Source organism: Nothobranchius furzeri, chromosome 4, assembly GCF_043380555.1.
Source record: "Nothobranchius furzeri strain GRZ-AD chromosome 4, NfurGRZ-RIMD1, whole genome shotgun sequence".
Taxonomy (NCBI): Eukaryota; Metazoa; Chordata; class Actinopteri; order Cyprinodontiformes; family Nothobranchiidae; genus Nothobranchius; species Nothobranchius furzeri.
In genome coordinates this window covers 8,870,716-8,893,976 of record NC_091744.1, presented here as the reverse complement: position 1 = coordinate 8,893,976, position 23,261 = coordinate 8,870,716, and the positions used below count along the sequence as shown (strand labels likewise).

At 41.1% G+C, this 23,261-nt stretch overlaps 2 protein-coding genes across 2 annotated transcripts; both read right to left on the bottom strand.

The window, feature by feature from the left end:
* Positions 1-1,810: 1,810 nt before the first annotated feature.
* Positions 1,811-6,054, bottom strand: plk1 (polo-like kinase 1 (Drosophila)). Its single transcript, XM_015966360.3, has 11 exons — positions 5,521-6,054; positions 5,037-5,205; positions 4,782-4,926; positions 4,614-4,707; positions 4,310-4,532; positions 4,143-4,185; positions 3,932-4,029; positions 3,722-3,799; positions 2,942-3,096; positions 2,673-2,855; positions 1,811-2,591 (listed from the first exon to the last, which is right to left on the bottom strand). The coding sequence occupies exons 1-11, from the start codon at positions 5,872-5,874 to the stop codon at positions 2,397-2,399; spliced, it is 1,737 nt and encodes a 578-aa protein (XP_015821846.1). The 5' UTR covers positions 5,875-6,054; the 3' UTR covers positions 1,811-2,396.
* Positions 6,055-12,513: 6,459 nt separating this feature from the next.
* On the bottom strand, positions 12,514-18,748 carry LOC107389941 (fascin). Its single transcript, XM_015966373.3, has 5 exons — positions 17,787-18,748; positions 16,115-16,271; positions 15,915-16,036; positions 15,537-15,707; positions 12,514-12,854 (listed from the first exon to the last, which is right to left on the bottom strand). Exons 1-5 carry the CDS (start codon positions 18,604-18,606, stop codon positions 12,649-12,651), a joined length of 1,476 nt encoding a protein of 491 aa, XP_015821859.1. The 5' UTR covers positions 18,607-18,748; the 3' UTR covers positions 12,514-12,648.
* Between the last annotated feature and the right edge of the window lie 4,513 nt (positions 18,749-23,261).

The following is a 23,261-nucleotide window of genomic DNA, read 5'->3' as shown; positions in this document are numbered from 1 at the left end:
GGATGTGTGCTGAGCCCCCTCCTCTTCACTCTGCTGACCCACGACTGTACACCATTACACAGCTCTAACCTCTTCATCAAGTTTGCGGATGGCACAACAGTGGTGGGTCTTATAAACCACGGAGATGAGACCGACTACAGGAACGAGGTGAGCCGCCTTACCACATGGTGTGCTGACAACAACCTCTCTCTAAATGTGGAGAAGACCAAGGAGATTGTTGTGGACTTCAGGAGAGCACACACTCAGCATGCTCCTCTGACCATCAACGGTGCGTCTGGAGAGAGTGAGCAGCACCAAGTTCCTTGGTGTGCACATTACAGAGGACCTCCCCTGGACGAACAACACCATAGCATTGGCGAGGAAATCACAGCAGCGTCTCTTCTTCCTCCGCAAACTAAGAAGAGCAAGAGCACCAGCCCCCATCCTGTACACTTTCTACAGAGGCACCATCGAGAGCATCCTGTCGTGCGGCATCACTGTGTGGTATGGAGCCTGCAACGTATCCTGCTTTAAAACCCTCCAACGTATAGTGAGAGCAGCAGAGAAGATCATCAGGGTCTCTCTCCCCTCCCTACCAGACATTGCGGCTGATCCCACTCACCCAATGCAAAGCCTCTTCGAGCTGCTGCCGTCAGGGAGGAGACTGCAGAGTCTCAAGGCCAGGACCAACAGACTGAAGGACAGCTTTATCCATCAGGCAGTTAGGAAGCTAAACTCCCTCCCGGCTCTCCCAACTCTCCTCTCTCTTCCCCCACAGTCTCTCTGAACTTGGTTACTGTTTTTATACTAAATGTTTATTTTCTATCTAGCGAGAGTTTGAGAGTAACGTAATTTCATTTCTCTGTATGTCCTGTACATGTGGCAGAAGTGACAATTAAACTGACTTTGACTTTGAGTTAACTCAAGAGTTCCTCAGACAAAATAAAATTAATGTAAGTGAATGGGGCAGTAAAAGTTATCCTAGTCTGCTTTGCTCTACACCCAGAAGCACATTAGTTGTACTTGTAAATGGGTGCAATGCTTGCTAAACTCGTTTTTCTTCTCTTGTCTGGTTTGATGATAGCCTGGCAAGCTATCCTATATATGTGAATATATAAGGCAAGAATTTGGTGAGACAATCATTTGAAGTCCTCTGTCAGGGATAGTCAACTCCCTTCCCCAAGGGCCAGTATCCAGCAGGTTTTAGTTGTTTCCCTGCTTCAACACACCAGATATTAATCAACGGGTGATTTAACAGCTTCTCCAGAGTTTGATGAGCAGCTGAACAGGTGAATCAACTGTGTTTGTGTAGGGAAACAACTAAAACATGCTGGGCACCAGCCCTCAGGGAACAGAGTTCACTACCTAAGGGAGTTTTCCTCTCCACTGTCGCTTTATGCTTGCTTAGTATGAGGATTGCTGTAAAGTCACTGACACTAGTCAGTGACTTGATGCAATTTGCTGGGTTCCTTATATAGGAAACATTATTTCTGATTGGCTTAATGAACTGACCTGTATTGGAATGTTTATTATGCCTTGAGACAACTCTTGTCGTGATTTGGCGCTATATAAATAAAATTGAATTGAACTACCTCAGCTCTACGTGATTTCACACAAAGCCTGAATAACCTGTGCCGTAAACTGTCTTCACAATTCAGACATGATCAAGTTAAAGCTATGGCACATAAACAAGACCAGAAGATAACATAATGGCCCAGATTGTGTTTTTTTTACTGTAAGAGACCCGTGGACATGACTTTAGGCTTCCAATGGAGCTGAAATTAGCTCAGTATTTTGCACTTTGTTGACTTGAATAAACAAAATGCAAAGATTTGAGAGAATTAACAATTTTTTATTTTTACTTGGAAAAACAATCTTTATTTCATCTTGAGCAGAGGTTTACCCTCTTTAAAATACTCAGCAGTATGTACAAGTTTGTTCACCATCAACCCGCTTAGCCAACAGTTACAAACACAAACAAACAGGAAGAATGTACATGATGAAAACATTAACACGGTCAGTTTCCGCACACACAGACTGGAAAAGCAGACCAGTGCTTTATGAACAGCATGTTGAGAGTCCATCTCTCACAAGACGAACATCTTCCTGAATGATTTAAAACACAAGAACAACAACAGGAAAAAGGAAAGGTTTACAACCAAACGCCTCAACTTCTTAAATGATGCATTTCAACAGCTCTTTTCAAGCTACGTTATTAGTCTTGGTGTTGATAATTAAGCAGTCCATGAAAGGTGAACATAAGAGGAAAACATGTTGGCATATTAAAGTTTAGGTTGATGGAGCACATTGTGTAAGTGTGACATGAAAACCTCTGCTTCGCTTTAAAAAATACACGTAATATTAAAAGTTCTGCGACTAGAAGGGAAAGTGATTGAAGGTTTGAGGAACAAACTAGACTATTGTGCAGGAGAAGAAGCCTTGCTGTCCTGCAGCTTCTCCACCATCTGCTTGGCGTAACGTATGCGGCTAGCCAGCTCCTTACTGCAGCCGAACTCCTCCAGAAGAGACAGCTTGTAAGTGCGGAAGTCTCGCTTCTCGTCGATGTAGGTCACCGCCGACATGAGCGGACACAAGATCAGCTTGGTGTGATCCTGAAAAGCACATAATGATAGAAGATGAGGGATCGCGCACGTGAAGCATCACGCGTTGAGTGAAAGGGTTAACCATCTAACCTGGAAGAAGTTGATCTGAACTGTGCCGTTGCTGAGGTGCAGTACGATGGCGCTTTTCGTCCTAAACCACAAGGAGAGGTAAGGCAGCCGTGCCAGCTCATCTCCCTCCCGCCGCGCCATGTTGGCCCCAGCTTTCAGGAGGTGCTCGCTCATATAGTTACGGAAGTATTTCAGCAGCGTAATCTACAGCCAGAGAGAAATACAAGTCACTGTGATGGCCTTGAAGGGGATAAAATGGAATTAAAAAATAAATAAAAACACTGTCTGACCTTTTTGTTGAGAGTAGCGGGGAAAGAGCGAACGCTGAGGTAGGACTCAGCTGCAGTCTTATCGATGTACTGGAGGCTGTCTCCGTCAGCGTACATGATGAGCCGGGTGTAATCGTTGAACAGAACCCCCACGCTGTTGTCGCAGAGCTGGTAGCCTGGAACAGACATTAAAAACTCTGTAAAGATACTTTTAACAGTACCAGATAACATCTATACAGGGTATCTGCAGGTTTAAGGGAGCCAGATTTAAGACTTTTTAAGACCTTTTTTAAGGCCACTTTGACCAAATTTAAGCTTCTTTTTTTTTTAAATTAAATTTAAGCTATAATTTCCAGCTATTGCCTGGAACCGGTGCTAACCAGGTCGTGAACGTGGGATTAGCCATCCATTTACCATTAATGTTGCACTTCCCCATGGTGCAAACTCCCACTAGCATGCTCATCTAAAAATAGCCCCCTTTCACAACCAACCGAATGTGTACGGTTCCGCTTACGCCAATATCATACACAAAAAATGCCAAACTAACTAGAAATTCATGAAAATTTTATAGAAATAAAAGAATCTTGTTTATTGGGTCTTTGGTAATTTAAGACCGTTGGAAACTATTTAAGGACTATTTGTCATTTTTAAGGATTTTTAAGGCCTTAAATTTGGAAAAGCTAATTTAAGACTTTTTATGGACCTGCAGATACCCTGTATATACTTTTAATAGTCTAAACCAAACTTACAAAGTTAAAATTGCAGCTTATGTGAACAAACAAACGGTCTCCTAACATTTACCTAATCCATATTTATCAGAGTAGTCGACCCATTTGCTGATCCAGAAGATGGGGATGCACGCAGGATCCTCGGCCTCCTCTGGAATTACACAAAAAAACCTTAGATGTAGATTAAAAAGTAGATAACCGCATCCGTTTTGACAAAATTCAGAGAAATAGCAACAGAGACTCCACAAGATCGGTAAAGACGAAGTGAGACACGTCCACTAACCTTGCTGGATGACGGCCCTTTCAGAGGGTTTGGTGGACATGATGCTGTTCAGCTGCTGCAGCATGTCTTTCAGGTAGGGCTCTGATGGTTCAGCCGCCCTGCACACACACACATTTAAAGGTTAACAACATCTACGCAAAGAAAAGATAAAAACTAACAGAACTAGAATTTTTATAAAATGTTTGTCATGTGATAAATAAATGAAAAACACCTTTGCATAGGCTCGTCTTTCACCTCCGTTTTCTCCGTACCAACTGGGAACAAAGAAAAAAAAAACGTTAACATCTAAAACAAGACTAATAAAATCTATGTGGATCAACTCAAACATCATTGCCTAGGAAAAATAAAAACAAAGATTTTCATTTTGATCGCCATTACCCTTGTTTAGAGCAGTCAGAGGACGCCGCTGGCTGAGCTCTGCAGTTGTGGAGGGGGCGATGGAGAACCGAGGGGGTACAGTAAGACACGTGGTGGGCAGACGGAGGGGGATGTAGCCGGACGTAAAGAACTCATCGGCCTGCACTTCAGCAACGCTTGGCCTCTGTGCAGGATCGGCGTGCAGCATCTTCTTGATCAGAGTCGCCGCAGTCGGGGTGATGTGCTGCAGGTTGTTCAGATCATACGACTCAATTATTAACTTAATTTTAGAAAGAAAACGGTGCATTCAGTTTGATTTTCATACCCAGGGGATGGTGTAGTTGTTCTTCTTGATGCGACTGTAGGTGTCCTTCAAACAGGAGGTCTCAAACGGGGGCTTGCCCACCAACAGAGTGTACCTGAAAGAACAGAAAAGGGAAGCTTTCACAGCTGGGACATTTCAAATGAGTTGCGTTTGTGGGCCTGTACTTACAATATGCACCCAAGTGACCAGACATCGACCTCATAGCTGTGGCCCTTTTTACAAAGCACTTCTGGTGCTATGTAGTTGGGCGTTCCACACAAAGTCTTCTTTCGTTCGCCTTCAAACTCGATCTTAGTCGCCAAGCCAAAGTCCCCTAAACAAGAGAGAACACGTAATAACGAGGCATGCTTTGATTCAAATCCTTCTCGACGTGATAAAAACAAAAGATCTAGTGCAAGCTACAAGTCCAAGCAAGTGGAGTACCAATTTTGACATCCATGTCGTCGTTGAGGAAGATATTGCCCAGTTTCAGGTCTCTGTGGATGACCTTGTTGTTGTGCAGGTACTGGACACCCTTCAGCAGCTGGGCCATGTAGTAGCGAGCTTCAGGCTCCGTCACAGCCTTGCGGCGTTTGTGCAGCTCCAGCAAGGACTGAAATAAAGCATTTTAAACAGTCAAGACAACAGCTCAAGAAAAGAGTGATCTTTTATGCGTTTAATTATAAGATTGAACATATGGTACACATGGGGCCACCAGAGTGGTACTGGACCAATAAACCCACATTTATAGGCTAGAAGTTTCTTTTTAAGATGTTTTTATCAAAGATCAAATAGTTGTGAGGTGTTAAATGAGTCTGGTACTGCTTGCTTCCCACTATTTAAACATGAGGACAACGGAAGATGTCGCAGTGTTTAACCGTCGGCTCTAAACCTCACTGAAAAGCTGGTTTCCTTCCATCGTACTCACCCTTCTCCTGCAGATCTCCAGGACCACAAACACATGGTCATCGTCTTCGAAAAACCCGTGGAAGCCGACGATGTTAGCGTGATCCAGACTCTTGTGTATGGCGATTTCCGAGGTCATCTTATCCCTTTGGTGCTGCTTTTGTAACAAATACTTAGCTACGATCTTGCCAGCAAACACCGTCTTCGTCTCTACATCTGTGATCTCGTAGCATTTGGCGAAACCACCCTTCCCGAGGAATCTCCCCCTCGTGTATCTTTTCATGGTTCGGGAATCAACGAGAATTTCTGGGATTTCTTTGAGAGGTGCCGATTTGGGATCCGCACGTTCCAACGGCTTTGCGGTACCAGCACTCATTTTGTATTAGAGCTGTCTTCTATGAACTTACAGGAATGTTTATTTTCTCTCCGCGCAGTAAACGTGGTGAAAACTACAAGAATCAAACTACTAACCCTAACACAACCGACGTTACTTTAGCCTAGCTAGCTAACTTTCTCCCATACACGTCTGAATTTAAATCTAATCACGAGTTTAGACTTCCTGAAAGCAAGCGATAATTAACATTAGGTTCTACAATTATAAAACGACATATATAGACATAAATATTAAAATAAATCTGCTTTCCTCATGGAATAATTCAGCAGACGTGTCCGACGGCGGCGTCTCCTGTGTTCTGTTCTGCCCTTCGAAAACAGTTTCTAGTATTAAGTTAAATGCTCGCTCTGTCGCCACGGCGCTTTCTCATTGGTCCACTTGATTTGAATTCTACGCAAAGCATTGTGGGAAGAAAAATGCAAAACTAGCCAATCAACGGGGTTGAAATAAAGTTCTAACATCGTGATTGGCTCAATGACGTCTTGCGTTTCCTTAACGCAAAGGCTGATGGTAAATGTAGACTAGTGTTAGATTTTACTTGATTTTATCGTCATCCAGAATCCAAGAAGGATTTAATTTTAACATGTAATCATATTATTAAACTGGATAAAACAGTGAAACGACAGTGTGGTCAAAATAAAAACGAAAATTGAAATAAAATAAGACGAAATGCACAAACGTTTTGAGTAATAAAAGCATGTTTGCAAAAACGATATCGGCACAGAACTATTAAATTGTGTATTTCTACAGTTAAAAGGTAAATTGAGAAAATCATGATGTTGCAAAAAATTACATTATTGATAGTTTAATTCACTTTCACACATATTCCACTGGGTGGCAGCAGTGGACAAATTCACAATTATTGTTCCTTGAGAAAGCACTTTTTTCAGACCAATCACACAATAAGCACTTCATATGACACAGCACGGATTCACAGCTGTAAATAATGAGATCATAAATAGATTATTGTCATGATGGTCTAGAATTAACTTTATAAATGTCTAATCATTAAATAGGTAACATCATCTTAAAATAAAAATTTCAGTCCACAACACTTTTTCCAGGGAATCATTTTCTGTTGAAGCCTCCCATAGTTATTAAAACAAAAAGTAAGAGTGCACAGCTAGTGGCTGATTTGACTTTGTTATAAGGGGGGATGTTTAATATAGGGACTATTTACTATGCACACACTCTTTAAAATATGTGTGTTTTACAGTTTTTTGTTTTTTCACTTTGTGTGTTTGTTTATAAATGGTCTTCAGGCTTTAGTCCGACTGGTGGGTGATGTGTGGAGATTGCTGGCTTATATGTGTCTGTTCCATTTTTGCACATTCATCCTTCTCTTCTGCTGCCATGTGTTTCCATGGCAACACACAGAAGATGCTGTAGGGAAAACTAAATGAAGTAAGCTTGTCTGTGCTTGTATGGGTCAACATTTACACACATTTAGTTTATTACACAGGATTTTGCAGAGAGCTGAACGTCCTCTGCAGAGGGGCACAAAGAAAGTAGAGTAGGTTACCTCCCTCCATGTTTCATCTTCTTTTCTTCCACAGTTTTGGCTCACTGGAATCTCAAGGGTGCTGTGAGCTCTTTAATTTTTCACCTACATAAAGTAAAGCGTTAGCAAAACCAGGACAAAGGATGTTTTTTCCTAAATCAGAACAACATGCTTGCCACATTTAGAATACATATTTCAGCCAAAGATATGTAAATATAGAATAAAATTAATCAAAATGTCTGTCTTCAAAAGTGATGGTGAAATCTAAAAGTTATGTGGAGAATGCAAACTTTTAGTTTTCACTTTATAATAATGAATGACCTAAAAAGACTGTAGGGACTGTTTTAAATATTCAAATGATGCTAGCACTATGCATTTGTTTGTAATGTTTGCCAGGGACCAAGGACAGGAAAAATGATCTGTTGAAAAGAGAAATAGTGTATGATATTTGTATTCTAATCCGTGTTGGGATTAAAGATCCAATGTAACTAAATATGGTGTGATAATTTCCTCCAGCTTTTCATTTTATACTCATTGGGACCTTAAAGGATTAAAGTTTCATTTATTCACTATTAAGTAAATTGTAAAATAATCAGATTGTCTTATTAACTATCTATTTCTTTTTTTTTTTTACCTTTTTTTCTCCAGCTCAGGGAAATTATAAACAGACGTGTTTAATAATAATAATAATAATACATTTTATTTAAAAGCGCCTTTCAGAACACCCAAGGTCACTGGGTGCAACTTAAATACAAATATTGACATACTGCAACAGCTCTGTTCTTCAGCACTATTTTCCAGCATGCTATTTTCTTTCCAATAAAACTTTTATACTGTCAATGAAAATCAATACATTTACTTTTCTCATATTTCTATATAATCTTATCTTTATATACTTTTACTTTTAAATGTTGTTTTTCCTGTACCACAAAGATGAGAGAAAAACACTGTATTGATTCACCTGTATGTCCTGAACATATAAAAGACAATTTGATTCTATGCATGGCTTGCAGTACGTGGATAAAGGACATTGAAACACTGGTTACAAATTTGAAAAAGTTAAATGAAACATAAAGAAAATGTAATGAAATTGATTTGATTCTAAACCAAAGGGAAATAATTTCACTTTAAATCGTTATTCTTGCAAAAGAACCACAAGAATTCCTTTACATTCATTCAAAACGTAGCCATTTTAAAGGCGTGGGAAACTTGTTTAATCAATACATTTGCAGTGGTCTCTGGTATGAATGCCTTGCAAATGGGGCAAAAAAATCCCAGAATGGCTTGGATCAGCACAGACAAATCTGCTGCTGCAGAAAGTGGTAGCAGACAGCAGGATTTGGAGTCTTATTTCCTAATGTTGAGGGTCTGCCCTCATGAGGAAATTACTATGCAGTAATTTCTCCAAAAGACTGTGTCATCTGCGCTCTGAAAAAGCAGATATTAAAAATCAGCGCCAGCAACAACTTCATGTCCCATGAGCCTTTGCACCCGGAAGCAGCGTGATGACGTCACCAAAGCGGAGCCGAACCCCGGAACCCACAGCTTCCTCCCGCCGGACAGCCGAGTCTATAAAAGGGAGACAGAACGAAACTTATCTGTCTTTTGTTCCAGTTCAACTGGCATGAAGACGCACTCGTTTGCTGCGGCTCTGGACAGCATGTGCACGAGACCTAGCTGCTGAAGTGGATGGAACACCGAGCTACTGGAAGCAATGGAGAATGCCGATTGAACACTGAGGGACGCCTCGCTGTTCGTTCGTTCAAAGTTTTAACTCTCTCTCTTTCTCTTCCGCTTCTCTAACATAGTTCAGAACAAGCAATCAAACCGCGCGATTTGCTTTAAAGTAGCACCGGGCTCTACATCGTACCAAAAACGCCATCGGATCATCTTAAGAGTAAGCCGTTTTGCTTCTTTCATTGTAATATCTAAGGTTTTGAGCTGTGGCCACAGCATAAAATAAATATTTAGATATTTAATTTGCCTTTGAGTGATCTTTTGTTTTGTTTATTGATCTTTGTGAAGCGGTTTTGAAGTTTGTTAAGTTTTACTGTGCATGAAAGTTTGCTCACATCACTGTTGAAAGATGAACACACACACACACACACACATACATGTTTTAGTGTTGGTAGGGGACATGACTAAAACACACACTTATTGGGTCAGATTGTTTTACATTATCATTTCATTGTTTCATTGTTTGTGTTTGTTTGATAAAATAAGTTGGTTAATATTGATTGGCTAAACGCTTCAGAAGGAGCTGTAGTGATTGTATTAGTTAATAAATGTTTTGCCAATTCAGTTTTGTCTCAACTGAATTTGTTTGTGTGATATGAATTTATGACTGCTGCTCGTAAATGAATTTTACTAACTTTAAGACAGACTGATAAGAGGTTTTGGATTCATTGTTCCCCTGTTAAAGCGGTGGTGCCCCGAGGATATCTCCGGATATCCTAATTACGTAATAAAATCGGTAACTATTTCCATATTTACGAATTTTATTGAAGAATCCAAAAAGTAAGTAAAAGCCTACAAATTATTCGTTGACTAATAATCACAACACTGATATTTGGACATTTTGCCTCTGGTTGGTTAACATAAAGTGACTCTAGCACTTACTGCATTTGCAACGTGGATGTTTTATCTCCACAAGGACACAAGCCTAGAGGAGTTCTGCTGTGTGGTGGAGTTGCTAATGCTAACAGTTAGCTTTCGGGATGTTGTCTGCTGATTCCTGGACGTTAAACCAACAACAGCCTTCCCCTGTCACGAGTCAATATGGGCGAGTCCATGAACATTAAGTGAAAGTGTGACGTAGATGTGTCAGGATTTTCAAATCCTAGAGTTTCACCGTCTGCTTTCTCTCAGAAGCTAATTCAATTCAATTCAATTCAAAAATACTTTATTGATCCCAGAGGGAAATTGATTGCTGTAGTAGCTCATAATAATAATAATAATAATAATAATAATAATAATAATAATAAAGTCGTCAAAGAGTTATTGTATATTACAATGGCTGTTGGCAGGAAGGATCTCCAGTAGCGGTCAGTGTTGCAGCGAAATTGAAGACTCTGACTGAAGACACTCTTCCGTTGTCAGACAGTCTTGTGAAGAGAATGCTCAGGGTTGTCCATAATTTTCTTGATTCTCTGGAGAATCCTTCTTTGCATTATCTCCTCCAGTTGTTCCACAGTCATCCCCAAAACAGAAACAGCCTTTTTTATTAGGCTGTTGAGCCTTTTCAGGTCCCTGCTTCTGATGCTGACAGCACCTGATTTATCATTGCCCATTATGATCGATGGAAGAGATGGTTTGAATTTCCGCTTTCTCTGTCTCCGTTTTGCTCCCGCTCTGCACCCACGCTTCTTGCGTTTTAGCTCATTTGGGATTTGTGGCTTCAGTTGAGGTATTATTTCAACCTTTCCAATGTTAATCAGCTGCTCCCGATTGTAAACCAGCTTGTTACCGTGGTTTACGCATCACAACAAATGCTCAAAAAGTGAAAAAAGTGAAAAAATTGCAGTAAAAATCCTCTAAGATATAGTCAACAGAGCTACTCCAACATGCAGCCACCCAGAGCAGCGCAGTTCCAGAATGATAATGCAGGAGAAAGGTGTAGGAGCCTATTTCATGGTCAGCCTGGATGAAAAACTCTCAGTGACCATTATAATCAGAAATAATCATTGAAAATATTTGTCACCGATTTTATCAATATGTTTATCAATAACCCATTTCCTGTAGTGAAGAGAGGAGACAATGAACAACAAGTCAAACAATTATAACCGTGGCAAGATGCTTGAAGCATAATGCACAGAACATCCGGTTACAGAGTTTATTTATAGAGGGATTGTGTGTGTGTTTGCGGGAAGTCAAGAATGTGTGTGTGTGTGTGTGTGTGTGTGTGTGTGTGTGTGTGTGTGTGTGTGTGTGTGTGTGTGTGTGTGAGTGGCTTGTGTGGGTGTGTCTGAATGAGTGAGCATGCAGAGAGGCATAGAGCAATACATTTACATTCAGTTGGTTGAGTCCATGATCATGAATTAATAAACATAAGTTTTTCCATAACAATGTTTTTTTCAGTGAACCACACCTTTAACATTGTGTGTCATTTCACCCATCTTATCAAAACTTCTATAACGAGTCAACAGTAAAAGACCAAAGCCCAGACCCGTGTGACTTTTACTGCTAAAACTTCAGCCTGTTTGTAAATTATGTAAAATAGATTACCAGGAAAAATAATAAAAATAGAAATTTCAATAAAAGAGAGACAGAAGTTTAGTAAACTTTATTTTTTATCAGTTTGTTTCAAATGAAAGGAAAAGTGAGAACAAATGAAACGCTCTGTGGAAGGCACAGCCACAATAAAAGCCAAAGGCATTTTCAACCATTGTGTTTACAAACCAGTGGCATCACCCAGTACAGGTCATATTACTAACTTGTGCTTTTAACAGTGTTTATATAGGCAGCATCTTTTTGTGCTCATTTATTAGCTATTGTCCTTAATGCATTCTCTATTATCTGTGCAGGGTTTGTTTTTGTGACCATTTCTCTATAAATAGCTTCTGAAAAGAACACTGTTTTATGACAACAGATGATACTAAAAGCTTGTTTTCTTCATTAGCTTTTGCAATGTGGTTGAAAGTCGTGCTTCCATTTGAGCACAGAGAGAGCGAATTATGAGAGGAAATGTACGCTATCGATGTCCTAAAAAACAGAAAACTCAAGAATACACAGACAAATATAGAATCTGCTAGCGTGGCTTATTTCCCTACGTTTCCATGGTTATCTTATTTTGAAGCCTTCAGTAACAGAGGAAGTATTATTTAAAGCACACGAATGCAAATCAGTAACAATCCGATGTGTGTGGTTTGAACGAGAGCAACAAACGAAAGCAATGTATTTCTGCAGTAAGACATTAAAGTTTTACATGTTTGTGGCACCAGCAGAAGGTAGCACATGGAGGCACAACTAATGAAGAGCTAATGTAAAAAAAGTTGGTAAAAGCCCGCTGCAATTTGAGTAATTATCAGAAAAGCAAAGCTAAGATCTGCAGGGCTCTGCTGCCACACGGGCTCCAATTTTTCCCACACAGACGTCCAGAATTACCCACAACTACACACACACACACACACACACACACACACACACACACACACACACACACACACACACACACACACACACACACACACACACACACACACACACATTAACAATAACAATGGTATTAAGCACTGCATCCACTAGAAAGTCCCCTCCTAATATTCCCAGAGGGTGGCGCTGTCCAGGGAGTCTGCATTGGCCTTCAGCCCTCCAGCGTGGTCACCTTTAAGGTATTTCCCTCCAAGAGCTCGAATGGCCATCTTGTTGAGATCACAGAACTCAAGAAGAAACTGGACAGGTGTGGAGCTGCTGCACACGACTGCTGAGCCGTCTTCAACGCACCAGTACTTCCCCTGAGAGTCTGGACAAACAACACACTCAATGAACTCTGGCTCACACACACATAGATGGACAAACCTGTCGGGGGGGGGGGGGGGGGGGGGGGTTCTGTTGAAAAGGTTTTCATTGGATTTCCCAAAAGGAATCTGTCAAATGTTTTCAACACTGTAACGGTCTTATTCAATTTTACAGATGACGCTAGGCTCATATGAGACCATTAAACGTCCCATCATTGTTGAAGTAATGGAGAGTTTCTGATGGCTGGTCAATATGGACAGAGTTACTCCCATTACATATTTATATATTGACTTCCTCTGAAGTAAAGTAAAATCCATCGAAATTTGGTCTACCATCTCAAAGAGCCACTATGTCTGAAACCAAATCAAATCACCAGTAAAGCAGCAATATGGAGTTTTCCCTCTTTCAGTTATTATGTATGACTATTTTAAAAATCTGTAAAATTTACATCAAGTAGACACTACGTCAATTAATTTGCTAAGCCAGCCGCCTATGCAATTTGAATTGAGGGCTGCCCAGCATTAGCCAATAGTAATCAAGTATATTTAGACTAAACAAAAACCTGCCTGAACCGTCTGCAGGTGGTTCAGAATGTCTGTGCTCGGCTTCTGACCTCATCACCCCACTTCTCCAGCTTCACTGGCTACCAGTCAACTTCAGGGTTCATTTCAACATCCTGGTTCTGGTCTATAAGGCCTTACATGGACAAGCACCATCTTACATTGGTGATCATCTCAGTCCCTACACTCCCAGCAGGTCCCTGAGCTCCAGTGATCAAAGCCTACTGGTTGTGCAGCGCACCAGGCTAAAGACCAAAGGTGACAGATCATTTGATGCTGTGGCCCCCAGACTCTGGAACTCTCTCCCCCTGAACCTGAGAGCAGTGGACTCAGTGGACTCCTTTAAAAAGCAGCTGAAAACTCACCTGTTCAAGCTGGCTTACCACACTCTCTTTGTTCTGCTCTTTCTACCAACTCTGCTCATCCCAAGATCCACAGATTCTCCTCTTTCCTATTCATTTTTGCTTTCTCTTTCTTGACATTTGTTACAGCCCAGCTCGTGGGACTGCAACAAAAGGAGGAGGTCAGGACACAAGGTTAATATTTAAGAGTATTTTTTTTTATTAAAACCAAGCCTCTAAAAGGTGGCACCAAAAAAAATGCCACACAGGCAAGAGCTACCAAAGGTGCTCCCTCTGATCAGCCTCAACTTCTCATCCTCCTGAGTCTCTCCAACTTGCACTTAGCAGCCTTTTTTGGCTGCACAGGTGCAGCCATTCATCAAAAAAAAAAAAATCCAGGCTGCACACAGCCACACCAATAATAAAGCAGAAGGGCTTCGGCAGAAACATCTGAAGCAGCCAATCAACAGGTTGCACTGGCACAGCAGTCCCTTAAGAGGATGGGTTCTTGTTTTCTTCCATTAGCAGGAGTTGTAACACATTTTTAATCCCAGTTATTTATTTATCAATTTAATTATATTTTTAAATCTTTTTTTTAAATATTTATTATATTTTAAATTTTTGTTCTTGTGAACCGCCTCGTGATTTTTATCTTGAGAGGCGCTATATAAAAGATTGTTTTCATTTCAAAAGTGTGTGTGTGTGTGTGTGTGTGTGTGTGTGTGTGTGTGTGTGTGTGTGTGTGTGTGTGTGTGTGTGTGTGTGTGTGTGAGCGGGGGATATGGAGAAATGGTGATCCCAATTTTACACAAATGTTTATAATGACTGATCACTAGCTTTCAAAATAACATAACATTCTACCTAAAAATAAAATAAAATACAACTAAAACATTTGAATGGATCCAAACTGCCTTGTGGGGGCATTGGGATGGCATGTCCCCCATCCCCACTAAAACTTTGTCTATGGCCAAAAGCGCTAGACATCCACTTACATACAATCGCTTGCATGTCAATTACAGAGTGTGCGTGCACATTTGCAGAAGTACCACACTGCTTAATGTGCAATACATATTCCCTCCTCTAGATGGTGCCTTTTGAGGGAAAAAAACGCAGGATTTCTCTTTTAGGCCGGGGACACACCGGCTGCCGAAGCGCCGCGAAATGGGGACCGCCTTCATTCGGCGCCCTTGTTGTCCTATTTTATAGACCAAAGCGCCGCACGCCGGCGCTCCAGCCCGCGCCATGCAGCAGTCGTTTCGGCGTCTGCTCTATTTTTTTCGCAAGTCGCGGGTGAACCGCGCCAATTCTGGCAGGAAGTAAAACCTAGACATATGAGGCAGGCCGGTAAATTTAACAAAATAAAGCATTTCAAAATGCAATTCCGCGATAGTCAAATGTGTTCGTAAACAGATTCTGCATAAAAACCACACACACACACACACACACACAGCGAACTTGTGTGTGTGTGACCACGTGAAGGGGGTGTGGTTTTGGGTGTCTTTCAACCTGAGCAAACAGGACAGAGAGGCAGAAAGTCGTAGGCCAGCTATTAACAACTGGTTCACACAATTTATGTCGATGGTTCACACACACACACACACACACACACACGTACAAACCATCAACATAAATATACTGGACATCTCCTTTCCATAGGCTCCAATAGTCCTTCAAACACATCTCTGATCTTTGCATCTTATAATACAAACTTTTCTGATGCAAAACAAACTAAAGATTGGCACCTTTTTATAAATAGTTGATTTCTGGTGTCTTTGCATTACTCACCTTTCAGGGAATAAGCACCGTTGTGGAACTCTAACTGGAAAACATCATAGGATGCTCGGTTAGAGTCCAGGGTTGGAAGTCCTGCTTTACGAGCCCCAATGAAACCATGCTCCCCACGGAGAACGATGATTGGACGGTTAATCAGCTTCATCAGGAACTGTTCAGCTTCCCCTTAAGACATAAGTAGATAGGAGCTGTGTCTCAGATAATGGACTTGTCTTTCTTCCTGATACACACATATTTTTACTAGTGTTTCAGTTCATGTATGAACACTCAATCGTGTTATTGTGAGTGCAGTATACATCCCATTAAATGTGCCTGAATGGAAACTATGATTCCTCTTCATGGAGTTTGAAAGATATCAGATACACGACTGACCTGCACTGTCAACAGCAGCAGCTAACTGTCCGTTCTTTTTTGCAATCACATATTTGCCGTTGGCTGCACGAACACAGACGCGACCTTCACTCCACTCCAATTCAAAGTAACTGTCGGCAGATCTGAAAAAGAAAAAATTAACACCCATTCCACATACAGGCTTTCTGTATTATGCAGAATCTTTGTACTGTTCAGATTACTTGGAGGAGGCAGTGCACTGCAGTCCCCCTGTTGCTGTCAGTGTCCAGTATTTCCCAGCAGCAGTTCTGAAGGCACACTTCCTGTCTTCACGGTTCATCTCCAACTGGAACACTTCCTGGTCACCTTCCTCATTCTGATTGGCTGACAGGTCCATGCCTGGAAAATGAAGCAATCTGTTATCAGTTTAAACTTTTTTAACACTCTCCCTACACCAATCCTTAACCATTTAGCCCTATGTTTTCTGCGGAAATCGACAGAGGCGACTTGTGTCAAAAATAGCACTTGCTTTAGCGACGCTTCTGAGATGCACCTGAAAGTTTCTGCATTGCAGCCTGCTTGAATCACCCCTACAGACAAGGATTCTATTTGAAGCACCAACACTTTGCTTCTGCACCGCTGATGCTTGCAGTGTGAAGTAGGGATTAAGATCAGAAATCCCTGAGCGCACCCTCCAGCAAAATAACAAGCACATCAGACTCCCTTTCATCACTGGCAACAAGTGAAGATGTAAATGTGTAAAGCAACATTTAGGAATGATGGAAGTTTTGTAACCGCTTGTTACAAATCAGTAAATGCATTATGTCCTCACAGGCTTCCATAGAAGGAAAAACTGCATCTATTTTGGGTTTTCCCAGAGATTTAGACCAGCTCCCATTTTAAAGCCAATTTTTGTGGTTATATGTTTTGAAGCTGCAAATATTTTTCATCATCATCACTGGGCATAATTTAATTCATTTTCAGCAACATTTCAATGGATGTTAGAGATTAATGTTAAAAACTATAAATTGCCTCTTTTAGAAAATTAGAAAAAGAATAATTTTGTTCTTCTTCTATGGTGTTTGGCGTACTGCTCTGTTCAATGATTTCCATAGCTCTGATTAGTTCTAGTGCTGTCCAGTTGCTACAGAGTCAGTTTGAAAGTATTCTGCTCCATGACCGAGCTGTCTCTGTCTAGAGTATATTTACATATGGCTGGCTTGCAAAATAACATACAACAGAACATTAGCAAATAAATCATTTGGTTTTAAAACAACATATTGTTATTACATCATATTTCATGCTGGATTAAGCATGAAAAGAGTTTAAAGTTTCTAAACTGTGTCAGATTTAGACTTTCAATTAATTCACCGTTTTTGTTTCATTAATGTCATGTGCCGATTAAACTAATTTTAAGAGGGTCACACATGTCTCTGCTTTCATTCCTATTGTCTTGTCTTCCTTCTGCAATCTGCCTTCACAGCAATGCTCATGCACACACACCCACATACACGCACACTGTAATAGATCTCTCCCATATATGCATGGCAACAGCAGAACGTGGCTATGAAAAATTAGGTCTATAACCCCCATTCACCACGCCTGAGTCACACCTCACCTTTTGAAGCCCCCTTTGTCCTAAAAAAGGGTTCCTTTATACACAAGTTTATCTGTTTTATCCATGAGCCTATAAAGATGACATATAATGTTATTTGTGCGCTGAGGCAGACCCTGGTCTGCAGAAACCACATAGGTTTAGAATTACTGCAGAAAAATGCAAAAGCTGGCCAAAACGAGCATGGCAATGAAAAACACATGCGGCAGCAATATTTTAGTTCTCTAACACACAGCTGCCTCTGGTTTGTGCCCAGTTATGCAGTGACTTCATATATTTGTTGATTTTTTTCTCCTAACCTTGCCTCGTGGAGACGTTTTTCTCGTTGCCCGCAGTCAGAACGACCTGCGCGTGGCTGCGCTCCAAGCCAAACAGTTCATCCTTCCCCACCCGCGCGCTCTTCCCAGACTTCATTGTCCCGGTGGGGCCCACGGGTGCCAGGTAGCGGCTGCTGCAGTCACGGAATGCCACCTTCCCGTACAGGAACTCCAGCATGTAGCCGGTGTCCTTGTCCGTGCTGGTGGACAGACAGCCGTCGTTGCGCAGGAAGCGGTTGTCTGCGGTCTCCAAATGGTACCGCTGATCTTTGTAGACAAGGGTCACCAAAGAATCGAGCCCCCAGGGGACATCCCTGTCAATTGACACCTCCTGCGCGCTCAGGTGGGCGAAGCGTTTGCGCGCAAAGCTGTATATGTTGACCTGCGGGTGCACGGCCAGGTGCATGCTCCATTTCTCCGCAGGTGAAGTAGTCTGCGCAAAACAGGTGATCCTGTCCTCGCTGCCGCCTAGGAAGCGGCCGTGAGGCTCGGACTGCAGCGACCACCGCCCGTCTTCATGCGCCGTGATGACAAAGCGGCAGTCCAGGCCTCGCGTCTCGCTGTCCGCGGTCACGTTGCCGTCTTTGTCTGTGGCCAGGTAGCGGCCCAGGTGGGACATTAGGAATACGGCGTTGCCATCCTCCCCAGTCTGCTCCAAAGTCCAGGTCTGCTTCTTCTTCAGGCTGCTGGCCGAGGCGTTGATGTTGAAACCAAAGGTCTCGGCTGTCAGGTACTTCCCCGCGTTGTTGATGAGCCCCAGAGGGATCTGCAGCAAATTCCCGTCGGCGCAGAGAGAAGACATGATTGGGGGAGAAAAAGAAAAGAGGAGCGATGGAGAGCTTGGTGACAAAGAGAGAATCTAAGGAGCTTTACCAGCAAAATGAAAGAGAGAGAGAGAAAGAGGGAGGGAGCAGCTCTGACAGATGATGATGACAAAGGTCCAGACTATACAAATCCACACTGCCTCTGCTGCAGGACTGTGATTTCTCTGCAAGTGCACGCCCATCTGCAGAAGCAAGAGGGTGATGGATGCAATTTTAGCACCCCACCCACCCCACCTCTGTCTGTGTGCAAACATGAGCAGCCTCCCAATTAACGTTTTGTTTTTCATTTAATTGACTTGCCATTTCCACCTGTAATATGTCATTTGTTCATTAAATACTGCCAGAACTTTGGACTAGTTCAATTTAACTGCATTCTTTTAGATCATGGAAATGGTTTGTGTGCAACAGACAAAGGATGCGTTATTTCCTTCTCAAGTCTGCTGTTCTGCAGCCTCGATCAAAAACGTCCAGAATGACCTAAAATAAAGAGAATCACATGTATTTGCTAATTTGTCAATCTAGTGGTGACAACTTGTCACACTTGCTTCATCCCAGTCCTTCTCCCTTTTTTTGTCAGAACAATAAAACACATGTTGCCCTCTCATATTGCTGCTCTCGTTGTAATCAGTTTCCCATCCCCTGTTCTTGCCACCACTGCCCAAAGCTTCCTGCCTGCACGTCACCTTTATTTACCTTGGAAAGACTAAATGGGTGTGGTGTTTCTTTTTTACTTTCCATGCAATGATAATAAAAGCAGGCATAGTGTCACTTGCAGTCAGATGGAGCACTTTAAGCCTCTGTAATGTTGTTATGATGTGAAATGATCTAAAGTTTTTTTTATTTATTTAATGGATATGCAGCACCATTATCTGCTTTAAATTTAAGTATCAAGCTGTAAAACATAGCTCCACTGACGTTGCCTCGTCATAAAACGGAATTTATAATTTGAAGCATTTTTACACACCCTCTCACAATTTCAAGTCAATAGAATAAAAATATTAATGAGTTCAAAGGAAGCTCATTTGTATAGATTTGCATGCAGCAACATTTCCCTGTCGATAGTCAAACAAATGACGCGCCATCAGGTCTCGCAACAGCTGCACAATCCCAAAAAAGATGGAGCGATGAAGCTCATAGGTACACCACAAGCACAGTTCAGTGGTGCAGCACTGTTGCATCGCATCAAGAAAGTTGCAGGTTCAAATCCCTGTGGCCTTTCAGCATGGAGTTAGAATTCTCTTCCATCCATACGTGGAGTTTCTCTGCTCCAGCTGCCTCCCACAGACAAAAACATGCATTTAGGTCAAAAGGCAATCTTGATTGCCCCCAGGTGTGAGTGAGGTTGTTTGTCTGTGATGGACTGGTGAACTTTCCCATGGTCCTGCCAGCTCCCCACAACCCTGACGAAGGTAAAGGGAAAGACTGAGAGAGTGAAACATGCTTTCTGGAAGCCTTTTCCTTGGCTGCTTTTTCACTTTGAGGTACTTTGAGATGTGAATCAAGTCAAGTAAGGTGAACACGGTGGGACATAAGTACAGAAAGCAGGGAGAAAAATGTGAAAGTAGGCCATGAGGAAGCTGAAACAGGTTGTTCTTTCTTTAGGCAACAGCGCCCCCGTCTGGATTTTCAAAGTAAAGCAGCATGGTGGGAGATATCGGATAAAAGGGGGCAGAAGAATAAATGAATGAGCCAAGAGTAAAGTATTTATGAAAATGTTTAAATATATTTTTGGCTAATTGGTATAAAATACAGCTTTCTCTACACACCACGACAGATCGGTGCAGCGCCTGCATCACTGCAGACACAGCACTAATCCGCCTATTGATCTCACGCTCAATTTTTCCCAAAACGAATCAAATAAATGACTAATCTTTTCAAACCTGCAAATGCATAAGAAATATAAACACGAAACTACTACAGATAACCTGTTTTGATACTGACCATTTTTATTGGCATAGCCTATTACAGTTTTTCTCAGTCGCTTTGGTGCGTTTCTCAGAACACTATTAACATTTGCACAGCAGTTAGTGCATTTCTCAAAACAATTAGTGCAAACTGCAAAACCTAGTGGATAGCCTGCAAAAGCACGTCACATGCTCAAAGTTGATAATCCATTCCTCAAAAGCAAGTATTCATGTCAATGAAACTGTCAGTGCCATCAAAATAAAAAGTCTTGACACCATCTTTATGAACAAGATAGTCAAATGGCTTTGTCATGTTTTCACTATGACAGTTTATAATTTCAGTGTTTTCCATTGCAAGAATATTTGGTGACACCTGAAAATGCTCAAGACAGCACTATGCCCTACTTGTACAGCCATTTGAAATGTGCAGTAAAGTTACTGTAGATGTTATGGGAGTTTTGGGAGTGACAGAGACACTGAATACGTCCGTTTTACATTTTTACTGTACAGAAGTGTTTGTAATTCTACAGCATTGTGCAAAAGAAAAATATGCTACAGTCACTTGTTTACTGTAGAATACACGTAAACATAAAATCACCCTTTTGGTAGAGCTGTGCACAAATGTGAACAATATACAGTACATGTAACAGTACATACAGTATTGCACAGTACTGTAACATACAGGTACAGTAAATCATTCTGGCACATCCAGACGTTCCTGTCTGTCTGGCCACAAATTTTCATCTACATCACAGCGGATGCAGCGAGGAATGTATCTCCTGGAGTGGCAAATCCATCCTCTGCAGGACTCTGCTGTGATGTCATCACAAGTTGCATCCATAGCTGCTAGCAGGGCCATTTGGGTATGTGGATGCCTGTCATATACCTTCCACCTCCAGGAAGAGAAAATCTCCTCAACTGGATTTAGGAATGGAGTGTAAGGAGGAAGAAACTCCATAAGCATCCCGTCATGTGCTGCAAACCACTGCCTGACTACAGCTGAGTGATGGAAGCTAACCTTATCCCAAACCACTACACACATTGTCCGATTGTCACCAGGACACACACCAATTTTCATTTGTGTGAGATAAGGTTCACCTGAGAACAGTAATTTATGGAGATTTCCATGGAAACTCCTTAAAAATAGGGTTTTCAAAATGGGTGTACAAACTGTTTGACAAGATGTTCAACAATTTTGAGTGCAATGACACAAAAAATGAAATGAAGACTATTAGTTGTAAGGACAATGACTATTCAGCCGGTACAAGTATAAATAATTGTGACATTCATGATAAAAGCAAGGAGATAGTGATGAATAGCAAGTCAAAAGTGACCATTCTTTACACATTTGTACTTACTCATTTGCCTTTGGACGAAATGAACATGAAACCGCCACTAGGTTGTGCCAAATCAACTACTTGTTGTGGAGGTTGAACTAACTGTTGTGCAAAGTTTAATTCTGTTGTGAGAAATGCACCAAAGCAACAGAGAAAAACTGTAATTATTTTGGTTTATGCTTGCAACTAAGCAAAACGCAGATACAGTCTAATGGAACATCTCTGACAGCTGACAACCACCTCTGAATGCAAGCAGAATGGTGTACGTTTAAGTTTATTGCACGAACGTCAAACCATTTTTCAGAGGAGAAAACTAATGATGATGCTTTTCCACCTTATGATTGTGTTAGGACAGACTTCTGTTTTCATAGGCTTTTGGAAACAGAATAACCCCAACTTGCAAGATCTCAGATCATTTTTAAGGACTTATTAGTCTGACAGAAGAGCTGATTGTTACTTTGCCTGTTGAAAATTCCTCTCATGTATCACTTATATTGTTGCTATTAAGTAAGCATGAATAAAACACAAATTTAGACAGCAATCACTTCTATTGTGTGCACAAAAACAGAGATTTATTAAAACAACTGATGGGTTTCCAGCAACATCGTCAAAACTGCCAAACTGGTTTTATTCATTAAGCTGTCAATTTCTATGACTACAAAAGCATTAAACTATATAACATGTGTGAGTGGTTTTGTGAGCAGATCAGCCTGGTGTAGTGGCTCCAGGGGTCCACCACCTATACAAACAGTGAGCATCAGAATATGATACAGAAACCAGAGGTCATTGGGTTCACTCTAGGCTTACAGAGGAAGAGTTTCAACAGGTTTTTAATTATAACCCCAAACTATGAGCAGAATCAAACATAATAAACTTTACGGGGAAAAAATGACAGTGCAAGAAATCCAATATATTCATAGTCATTCTCAAATCTGGACTTTTATGAAGTTGGGAAATTCTTTAAAAAACCGAGAGAATTACAGCATAACTTGGAAACTTGTAGTGTAACGTGTGGTTTTTGTGTATTACAGTTTAATATTACTGTAGATTTTCACAAATTCATTCAATGCGGTCAAACCATCCTTTTTCTCATTGTCTTGTTTGTCTCTTTAAGACCCTCCTGTTTGAGAAAACATGGAATGAAAAACTTGTAGGAAAAAATCTAGCAAGTTAGCTGATGATAAAACTATTTTCTTTTAATATTTTCAAAATAAAAGAAGTGGATCACCATTTATTTTAATAATTCAAACATTTTATGTGATACAAATTATTCAAAAGAAATGTATATAAACTTGTAACTTTCAGATAGAAAATATACATTAATTTTGACGGTTTACCGCATTGTTTTTCGGCTATGCTGTATTTTAGTTTGAAGGTTTACTCAATAACCGG